At 41.3% G+C, this 11,812-nt stretch overlaps 1 protein-coding gene across 1 annotated transcript in view; it reads left to right on the forward strand.

Moving 5' to 3' along the window:
• The window catches only part of LOC145395587 (ionotropic receptor 93a-like), a 62,345-nt gene extending 50,902 nt beyond the window's left edge, over nucleotides 1–11,443 (forward strand). Inside the window, exon 8 of the mRNA XM_080269158.1 lies at nucleotides 11,129–11,443. Coding sequence (XP_080125284.1) covers nucleotides 11,129–11,443 — 315 coding nt within the window. The remainder of the gene's footprint in view (nucleotides 1–11,128) is intronic.
• The last annotated feature ends 369 nt before the right edge of the window (nucleotides 11,444–11,812 follow it).

Consider the following 11,812-nt stretch of genomic DNA (forward strand, 5'->3'; position numbering starts at 1 on the left):
GAACTGTTAACTTGGTATGAAGAATTCCATATCAGCTTGTATTGCCATTAATGTGGGCCTGGTAGATTTGATGTCAGTAGAGAAGAAAGACTGCCATGGAATGTCAGCAAGATCACTTCTGAATCCATCCCGGTCTGCCCTATCAAAGTGCCATTGGGTCACCCTGACTGGTTCAGAACGGGAAGGTTTGGAGGAGCTGACTAATGAGGCTTTGATGAGATTGTGGTCAGAGCATCCAAGTGGTGAGAGTACTATCCTGTAATGATCTGGATTTTCTGTCAGGAATAGATCTAAGAGATAAGCGTTATGGTCAGGATTATCTGGTATTCAGGTTGGCTGCTTTACCAACTGCGTGAGATTAAATGATTCTGCGACCAGCTCACATTCTAGACCAGTATCGTCAGTCTTGGCAGAATGCAATAACCATCCTATAATATGTACGTTAACATCACCCAAAACGGTAATTTCAATGCTAAGGGTAAGTTTAAGGTTTGTCAACTGTGTGCATAAGGAGTCGGATATACTGGCTTCTGAAGAAGCACTGGGGGAGTGAATTCTTCCCGCTCCTTCTGGTACCTTGCCAAAAACCTTTCTAACAACTTTACCTCATCATCCTTCCCTCCACTTTTCTATTCTGATGGTTCTGTAGCTATTTCTTCTACTGATAAAGCAGATCTCTTCACTCAGACTTTCTCCTCCAATTCCACATTAGACGATTCCAGTGCTGTTCCTCCACTACTTCCCCCCTAAGACTTCCTCATGGGTGACATCAAAATTTCTCCAGCTGATGTATTTTCTGCCATCACTGGCCTCAGTGCTAACAAGGCATATGGGCATGATGGAGTCCCTCTTGTCCTCAAGAACTGTGCTACTGTGCTTACACTCTGCCTAGGTAATCTCTTTCGCCTTTGTCTGTCAACTTGTACCTTTCCTTCTTGCTGGAAGTTTGCTCTCATTCAGCCAGTCCCAAAGAAGGGTGACCAATCCCAACCCTCTAGCTATCGACCAATTGCTTTAATATCCTGTGTCTCAAAGGTTTTAGAGTCAGTTCTTAACACAAAATTTTTTAAAGCATCTCTTCTATCACAACATTCTTTCTGATCGCCAGTATGGGTCCCGTCAGGGACGCTTCACTGGCGATCTTCTCACCTACCTTTCAGACTCCTGGTCATCCTCTTTTCGGGACTGTGGCGAAAGCTTTGCCATTGCACTTGACATCTCAAATGCTTTCTATAGAGTCTGGCATAAATCTTTAATTTCCAAACTATCCTCTTACGGTTTCTATCCTTTTATCTGTGTCTTCATCTATAGCTTCCTTTCTGGTCGTTCTATAGCCGCTGTTGTAGACGGCCATCGTTCTTCTCTATCTTGCATCATCCTTAAACATGCTTGGGATTTCATTCACTCGGGACTTATCTTGGAAAGATCATATTGCATCTCTTGTAAAATCTGCTTCCAAGAGATTAGCTGTGCTAAGCCGACTCCATACCTTCTTTACCCCGGCATAGTTGTTTCCTTTATACACTGGTTTTATTCGCCCCTGTTTAGAGTACAACTCTCATGTGTGGGGAGGCTCTCCACATACAGCTCTTCTCAATAGGGTGGACTCAAAATCTTTTCGTCTCATTAACTCTCTCCCTCTTACTGGCTTCCTTTAACCTCTGTCTCTTCGTGACACTGTTGCATCTTTATCTCTTTTCTGTCGTTACTTCTATGGTCACTGCTCCTCTGAACTGTCTGCTCGCATTCCTCCACCACTACGACTGGTGCGTAGCTCCCGTCTAGCAACAAACCCTCATCCCTTTTCTGTCCAACTCTCTAATGCAAGAGTTAACCATTACTCCCAGTCCTTCACTTATACAACAGGTCAGTTCTGGAACTGTCTCCCTCTGTCTGTATTTCCTACTTCCTATGATCTCCAGTCTTTCAAACACAGTGTGTCCAAGCATCTCGAAATGAAAGGATCTTGAATTTGGCTCTCTTTTGTGTTGTTTTTGTTTTTTTCTTGGAAGGAACGGTTTGCGGGCTCCTAACCTTTGGTTCCTTCTTTCTTGTGTTAAAAAAAATGGTAATATTGAGATAATTTAGTTTATACAGTGAATAATCAAATAAGCTGCAAGGAACTTCAAAACAGTGTCAACTGCAAATTCAGAGTTGGTGTAACAACAGGTGCCACCCTTGTTACGGAAGTTAGTGAGGAGATGGTAACCAGGAGAACAAAATAAGGATATTTCAATAGGGGGAGAGATTTGGGATTCTGTGAGGAACAAAGCTAGGGGGGATACTAGTTGAAGAAATAAAGTGAACTGAATTCAAATTGGTACTAATACCACGGATATTGGTGAAGTATTGGGCCGAACCTGTGCTTCTCTGCTGAAGAGGATGAACTGTATTTGCAATAGTCGCTGTCGTCACTTGATAGCAAGTGGGTTGACGCTGAGCTGCCAGTCCCACCCTGGCGGTGGTGGCAATCCGAGATTCCATCGCGTTTGCTGAAGTTAATGGAGTGGCCATTGCTACGGCTGAATGGAAATAGGTGTGATATCTAATGTGCATGTAGTGTGGTGTAGACAGTTGAAGGTAGAGGCAGTATGAGAGTATGGTGGCCTACTCTCTGTGTAAGTAAGAGCACTGAAAATGTTCAGCAAAGGGAGATGGGCAGGACCAGCTCCTGGGCCGGTGAAACGGGAGCTCCAGCTTTCCCTATCACCAGCTTGCCTGCCATCCACCTCGGGAGTACCGCCCTGTTTGACTGGTGCTACGGTGTACTCCCTTGAGTACTTAAAGCTTTTAATCAGTGGCAGTACTCTAAAAGAAAATTAATAAGGATTTCACTAAGCTGGGAGAACTTATAATCATGGAGAACTTCACAAGGAATAAGAGTATTGCCAAGCACGTTGACACGCACCTAGTTAAGAAAGAGGTGGATAATTTTGCTGAGGCAGCTGTTGTGACAGATAATTATAGTATTATCGACATATACGATTCTAAGCCTCGTTCAATTGGTAGATATAGGTGAGTGGATCAATTAAACTTAATAAATCCATCCTCTTGCAATGCAGTTAAGATTAATTTAGGTGACTTCCACTGGCAAAAACTGTGACCCTAAAGCATGTTAGTTCGACTACAGAGATGGAAGCATTGTTGCTAACGGACCAGGAAGAATTCCCAAGTTTTTATTGTTTCATAAAAAGAAGGGTCGTGTAGAAAAATGGAAGGAAGTCATAGAACTAAAACAAATGCTCTGCTAAATACTTGGAGGATTGTTAATGCTGAAGCGAACAACCACATTAAAAAGACCGAATGGTAGTCACACACATCTACATTAGTGTTAATAAGTGTGAAGCCAGAGTGGAGCACTCAGCTGTTGAAAGTCAAAGTCCTGAAGAGCTATCACTGAACATTAGTGAAACTGGGATTCGAACCTGGGTCCACAAGGACTGCAGGTCATTTCTCTACCCTCTCGGCCACCGCCTGCCCGTAAACCCAAAACACTCCTCGGTTGTCTTACAGGCCACATCCGATCATAGTATTTTCACCAGTAGACCGCCAGGCCTTAATGCGGTTGTTTGGACTACACGAAACCATTTGGGCTGTCAGTCAGTGTAGTGTCACCTGAAGACAACATTACACACAGTGTGTAGATGGTGGCGATCTGGTTTAACAGAGGTGCAAAACATGTAACGGGGCAGATTTAAGGATACATTGGAAATGCAGAAGTAGGTAGAATTGACTATGAAGGTAGCAGGGCAAAGGGAGAGTACAGTAAATCTCGTCAAAGCGACTTCAGCAAAGATTTCCTCGAGATGAAAAACACGAAAGTACAATGCGTTCCTGTCATGGACGGTACCTTACTGTTTGCTGCGTATGTAATTGTGTGTATTATTAAGCGTGCTTACCAGATTTCTACTATCTACAGATTGAAGTGGCCAGAAGTAGCTCGTGGTATAACAAAAAGCTATATTTGGGCTGGAAGAAAATCGTTCATAATTACGTTTCATCATTCTACTACCGTTGTTTTATGTCGGACTTTTTCAGTAACAGTAACGAAATTTGATACTGGAAAAAAAGTACAGCGTTCTGTAGCTTTTTTTTTTTTTTTTTCAGCTTTGAAAGTATTATTTAATCACAAAATCATTGGCATTCAGCCTGTATGACATAGGGTCACAGTGGACGGCTTGATAATGGATTGGCCAATTATTTGGTTTTGCAGGAAAACCTTGATGTCACGACGTGCCAAACTATTACCGATTCTTAGTGTCAGACAGACATGTGGGAAGAGTATTTCTTTACAGGATCTTTATTTGTTGTGAAATACTTTGTTTAAGTCTTGAATATGAAGTAAGAAATTAACATTCCTCTCTCAAACACACACACACACACACACACACACACACACACACACACACACACACACACACAAATTCCAGCTGAGTGAGGGCATTGCTACCTGTTGGTAGCTCTGTTTTCCTGGTACAATTTAACGTGAATTATGAATGACATGTCCCGTTGTGTGTTGTACATCAATATTTTGCGTGAAATAACCAAAAAAATAATGTATTAATCTCTACTGTTCAGATAATTTTGGAGCAAGCATATGGACAAATGAAACTATGTTCATTTACATTTACGTGATATCATACGTGAGCTGGACTATGGATATATGGTCTAAAATATTCCTCCAGATACCACACTATTTTCCAGACTCGATACACCAAAGAAAGAATAATAACAACAATGATCAGTTCTCTTGGGAGGCATTTACTGTTATTTCTAAGGTAAGTTTGCTGTTTTTGTTCTCGTCACGTTGTTTATTCATCCCGGAAAACAAAATGTCAAGCCAAGCAAAATGCGGCAGAGCAGAGCATGTTCTGCGTCGTCGCTCTGTGCCTGGCGCTGATGTATAAAAGTGAGATGATCGAGAAGACACTCAGTAGGGAAGGTATCCGAGTGATGGAAGTTTCTGCTGTTTGGAAACCTTACGAAGACAAGGTAGGGCCTGCCATGCCCTTAAAGAGGTGTGTTAATACTTCGTGTTGTGATTTTTTACACTTGCAACATCTCTCTCTCTCTCTCTCTCTCTCTCTCTCACACACACACACACACACACACACACACACACACACACACACACACACACACACACACACACACGTTGAAATAACAGTTGGCTGCATTATTGACTTTACAGTACACTACATCGCCAAAATTACTGATGTAATCTTTATGTTGTCGTGTAACTGGCTATGTATGCAATGAGTATAAATATAAGACTGGAAGCAAACCTTTCAAGTTAGTAACGAACCTAGTTAGTTCATCGTTAACATATTCCCAAATATATACACAATAATCCAGTCTGCAGTGGGGAATCAGGTCTGCCTTAATTACCCGTCCGCGCCCCGGAGGGGCTTGAGGACAGTTAATGATTTCACCAGGTTTGTCTGCCTGTTTGTATGTTTGTTTTTCTGTCTGTCTATTAATAATTTTACGCGAAACCTACCAGTGCGATTTTGGTTAAAGTTACAGGGATATTTGGCTATGACCTTCTTATCACCTGGTTAAATTTTGTGCCAAATTCAACCAGAGCCCAGGCTGTAGGCCCCCCAAATGTAAAATGTATATTTCGTCTTTTCGACTTAACTCCATTCAAATTCGTCATATCGACAAGAAACCAAAACCTAAAGATGCATCTTTCAAATCTGCATCCTGTAACATACCTCATTACATCAGGGGGGTCACCCCTCAGTTATCGGTAGGGGAGTCAGTGTGAGGTGTGTCAGGCCTAAAATATCAAATGGGCATAAAATCGTTCATTTCACCCGATTTACTCCAAATTTATATGTGACATCTTTGACTAGATATCCTGTTGTGTTTATGCGTCAGCACTAAAATGGCTGCCGGAGACGGGTTTGCTGTGCCGCCACCGCTTCTTGTTTTTTCATGTTTATTCCTCAACCATTCATAAACTTTAAATTTCTAATTAGACACCGTTGATTGTTATACCGTTTATTCTGGTCACTTCATCTCTCTCTCTGGCTACAGATCGTTGACCGTGACTCTCAACTCTGTCTCTGTGCTCCCCAGATATCAGTCCATTCCACTCCGTTTTGCTCCATACCCGCCTCGCCTTCTCCTAGATATGCGAGACTCTGTACTTCGAAGCCCCTGCCTCTTTCACACCATTATTCCATCTCTTTTGTATCCCTGTTCCGTCATTGCCTCTACATCTAATTGTCTTATTTCTTTGGTAGTCTTTCATCACTCTTCTCACAAGGCCCCTGTCAGCCATAGGCCAGTATTGTTGTTGGTTAAGGAAGCTCCCTAACACCCTGTCTTAGCGATGTAATTTGGGATAAGGCTAGTTGATATGAGTTCCTACGTTATTTGTGATGAATGTCATGTAATTTCAGTGATTTAAATGACCTACAAGATGATAATAAAGAGTAATATGCAAAATAAATCGCTTAGATGAGGTGTTAGGGAGGTTCCTTAACCGGCGGGAAAACGGGCTGTAGTGTTACAGGGAAAGGAATGGCACTATGAATGTTGACTATTCCAGTTCTATACAACTGTACTAATATGCATGAAGGAATGAAACTAACCATTACTAAATACATCAAGAATAAGGGCAGAAGAAACAGAGGTGAGTGGATGGATTGACTAGTGTTAATGACCCGAGTCTGACGGAGACTGCTTCTAACACAATCACTACGAGGGTTTTGATTACCATGAATAACCTCGCGTGAAGGTACAGGGAATACAAGTACAGAAAACACCATATTACTGAAGGACTGAACATGGAAACAAGCAGCAACCAAAGAAAAAAGGTAAGAAGAACGGCGTCCTCCATATTAGCGAAAAAAAAAAAAAAAATAGTGATGTACTATTGCAGAGAACTGAGTCCAAGACAGGACTGGAGTCGATGAAAGGAAAAGCCCTAGTACAATATGTTTTATAAAACAAATATTACCCATACACGACATCTGTACACTGTACAAGGGACAATATGGATCCTACATAGACTCGGTCATTGTGAAGAGCATAAAGGAATACCAAGCATCCACACTCCCAGTACCCGCAATCTCTTTGAAGTCCAATTTGCAAGAGAAATAATGTTACCTTTCCCAGCGACAGCACATAATAAAAAAAATAGACTGAAATTATGATTCACCTGGCAGCGAGCCCATTAAAGGTAAGGGGATAGCCATTTCTGTGACTTTGGACATAGACTCAGCAGCGCATACGACACTTTGGCAGAGAGAAACACACAATTACATGTCACATCTTGGACATTAATACTGAATCGGTTATACTCAAACATTCTAGCTTGAATGTGGTATAATTAACTGAGGTATATTACCTAACGTGCCGGTTAGTCCTGTGAAACTTTTGTGAACATTCAGAAAGAAATGCAACACCGTATTCCGTGATTTAGCTGGGACTTATCTCACGATCTTACCATCAGGAATCCACTCCTCTCTCATACTAAAATTAACCTTTAAAAAATTATACAGTTCATTACCTGACATTTTTTTTCCTTCCTTAACGCCCATACGAAGTTTTATCACTTATTTGCTGCGACATCTCGACCAGACTTCGTTACCTCTCATAAGCTGCGCTAAATTCACGCTTGGCGCATATGAAGTCTTCAGAATCATTGTAACTGGACTTCAAAATGCCTGTAAAATAAAGCTATGCCGTCGACTGCCAGGTTAACAAGTGGACACAACCCTTACAGAACTTGGCAGCCGACGGTGTGGCTCCATCCCACAAGCAGAATTGGACAAGGAAACCAAGAGGAACAGATGACATTATTAAGGATAAGGGTTTTTCTCTATTTACCTATGCAGGTGACCATTCATATTTTCTGACTGCCTGTTGCGAAATACTGTACTCAGGTGATGGAAAACTGGGCTGCAAAATATTCAGTAAATCACCTAGCCAACGCTCATATGACCCCCCCCCCAAAAAAAAAGGGGGGGGTAATTTGGCCTTATGATCCCTAACACCTTAATTAAGCTCGTGGCTCTTAGTGATAAAACTGTTCGGAAATATTGTTAATTTTTTCATGTCAGCTGGTGGTGCATTTGTTAGTACAATCAGCTCACAACTGGGAGAACCTGAGTTTGTTTTTCAGCATTGTATTAGGGACCTGGATGTAAACTGATACTGCGGGTCATATCCTGTGGGAAAACTGAGACGGGGATAAAAGTTGTCTGCCTTAACCATCCTCGAGCTGTTAATAGACAGATCTAAAGCTCGTATTCTGGAAGCTCCCTAACACCTCCTCGTGTCACTTTAATTAGGGATATTAGTGGTTAATATATATTTTTGTTGGCGTTATTTATGCTGGGTATGGCGATACTAGAAGTATTTCTGTAACAGAAGAGGACAGAAAATGTAACAAATAAATTAAATCACCTAGGGCAGTGGTTTACAACCTTTTCTAATTCTCGCCCCCCCCCCCTCACTGAATGACACATTTCCTGCGCCCCCCTTTCTCAAATACTGTATTTTACTGGCATAGTTGGCACATGTCAATAAATATCATAGATTCTTAATCTTTGAAATTGTTTATATATTCAGATAACTAGATTTCTTATTCATATCTGAAATATTTTCTCCATATTTAGAAATTACTGAATTTCATCATAATTCATAGTTTTCAAAAATAATTACTCTCTTTATCAAGCCTTCGCGGTCCCCACCCCCCCAGGCAGCCCTTCGTGCCCCCCTAGGGGGCCGCGCTCCACAGGTTGGAAACCACTGGCCTAGGGAAAGATGTTAAGGAGCTGCCTTAGCCGACGAGATGCGGGCCTAAGTCGTTTAAACATTTCATCAGGGTACCGTCTTAAATTAGTTTTCCTGCTGGCAGTTAATAGTATTTTGGGAGAGACCACTATTAGAGCTGAAGTTAATGAAGACTATATTTCACTCTCCCAGGGTCACGTTCTCGTCAGGTAAGGAAGCTCCCTGACACCTGTTCCTTAGAGATTTGTTTTTGGACAAGGCTGGTTAATATCAGTTTGTATTTAATTTGTGCTGGGAATGATAGTATTTTAATTATTTTAATGAGCAGAGGAGGACAGTAAAAAGTATCCCGATAAGTAAAATAAATCGTCAAGGGAGAGCAGTTACGGAGCTCCTAAAGCGACGAAAATACAAACACCAGTCCGAAAAGTTTATCCTATTGCGAAAAGAATTGTCTGGAGGTGAGAAAATTATATATATATATATATATATATATATATAGATAGATAGATAGATAGATAGATTGGTAGTTAACAATATGATCTTGTAATCTCCAGGCGATTTTATTGAGGTTGGGAGAAAACAATCTGAACCTGATCTTGGGCGGTCGCATTATCTTTCATGAACCCCTTGAATACGAGAAATTCTTCCTGAGTTTAATATTACTTTTGAGGGTAACAATAAACTTATGACACCATCGCAGTAACCAGGTTAATAATCTTGACGGTTTTGTGCAGCTTGTAATAGACTAGATATAACCTTCAGTAAACTCTTCAATAAATGTCCTTCGTACTTGCAGTAAAACTGTTTAGTGAAGGCCTGATAAATCTGAAAAAGACGTCATCGGATTGAGGTTAACCCTGTCCCTCATGTTACGTCTTCTTTACGTTATTACAAACACAGCCCGGTGCTTGTGCTATGGGGAGGGATGGGGGAATCCTCTCCTTTGTGCAGGCACCCAGACTCCTTTGTAAGTTTTAGAGTTTAGTGCTTTTAGTGTTTTAATTTTATTCCTTTTACTTTATCGTATGGTTTGTTTCACTGCTGTCCGGTGCCACACAAGGGAGTTGCGCAGTCATTTTTTTCAACTGATTCACCGATCAATCACTCAATCCTAACAGCACCAGACGATTACGGTCAGTATTGGGAGTGGTTTCCCAAACCTCCTTGACTGGATATACCAGTAAAAATCTCCATTACACATCGAAATCCTTTTTAAATTGAAACTAAATTATCTGGATAGAACACAAATACACTGAAAGGGCGTCATCGGACAGGAGATAAATACAGTATTTTATGGCAGGTCTGCCCGCATTTTGGATGCACAAAGTTTTTCATCATCATCATCATCATCATCTATATCACTTTTCTCTCCTTACGATGCGGGGGACAGGGGACAAGGCGACATGGAGGCAATTTGTTTGTAGTCATCCCTTATAGGATTAAGGTGTGTGATATATATATATATATATATATATATATATATGGTGGTCCTAATTTTCGATCTTGCGAATTTTTAGGACGATACCCCCTGAAATCCTTCCATATAACACGAAAACACGTCATGCAAAATATTTTTCAAAAATATTTATATTTAGAGGTCACTCATCGGCCTTTTATGTTATTACGTATCGCCACATTCAGCTTGTCCCACATAGTTGTCACAGAAATGTCTTTCACACAATTTCTGCTTCTTGAAACTACTCAGTTCTGCACTGTACAAAGATTTAAATTCATAGCACCTAGGCAGATCACAGCTGCCTACTGCGAACCGGACGTGGCAGTTAGATAATTGTCGTTAGACCTCATGACTTGGTTATGCTGCTGGTATTCGTGGTGATGATAATTTACTAGATTTCAATGACAATTTGGTATATGACAGTGTTTCACTTGTTAAGTGCATAGAGATGTCACTGTTGTGTACTGATGGCATACAGTGACAATCTAATTGCACCCTTTAATTGCATGCTTTCTGCTTTTACAGGCAGTCTTACATAATTACTGATAACTGGTTGAACTGTGTTGATTCTGGACGAATATTGCTTCAACGAGTGGGAGAACTGATGCTAAAGCAAGGAACCTGTCTAGGATTCAGTCTGATGTCTACTTGCTCGACAAGTTGGAAGATGATATCAAAGGATCCAAATTGCCTTCAAACTGCCAAGCCCTAGGTTATCTTTTGCACCTCCACCTGAAGCAGAACAAGACAATTAAAACAGCAGTGACAGCTACAATTGAAAAAGGAGAACAGTTCTGGGAGAGTGCCCCTATTCCAGTTCGACAAACATGCAATTCCAAGAAAAAATTGGAGAAGATTTTGCTTCAATGGCACTCTTTTAAGAAAAACAAGGGTAGGACAACACCAGCATAAGTCCAGGGAGAGCAATCATTTAAAGATACTTTGGATGACCTTTTCGATATTGCACATGCTGACGCCCTGAAAGTGATCACAATAGAAGAGGACAAGCAGTTTCTTATCAGTCAGCGTATGAAAGGTCGGCCGGGGGCAATGGCAGGAATCGACAAGACCCTAAGTATCAAAGAAGTAATTAAGCTCCACCGTGAGTATATGGAGCTCAAACGAAGAGAAAAGGCCGCCACTGCATTTGCACAGGCTCAAGAAATCGCTGAACTGGAGAGCAGCAGCGCAGTACTTTGTCATCTGGAGATGAGTCCAGTGGTAACTGCATGACTCCTGTAAATGAAGAATTAAATGTAAGTCTTCCTTCACCACCCAAACGTGGTCGGAAAGTTGTACTGAGTCAAAGTTTGTCAGCCACTCTGGGTCGATATCAACTGTCTGATCGCGTTGCTCTGATGATTCTCGGAGAAACAGCAAAAACTTTGGGTCATGATCTCAGTTAACCCGTCACGTCCCTAGGTTTTCCGCACCTCCGACATCCCCCAGTCCCGAGGTATTTTCGATTTTTTTTTTTTTGGCTAAAACCTTCGCTTTTGGTGAGAAACATCGAAAATTCATAGAGAAATCGCTCACCTGAGGTTTAAAGTGCCCAATCCATGTAGGAGTTCCTCCTTACCTGAGTGGGTTTTCTAACATGCT

This window comes from Coenobita brevimanus, chromosome 32 (genome assembly GCF_032717465.1).
Source record: "Coenobita brevimanus isolate Jiangsu-jjx chromosome 32, ASM3271746v2, whole genome shotgun sequence".
Lineage (NCBI taxonomy): Eukaryota > Metazoa > Arthropoda > Malacostraca > Decapoda > Coenobitidae > Coenobita > Coenobita brevimanus.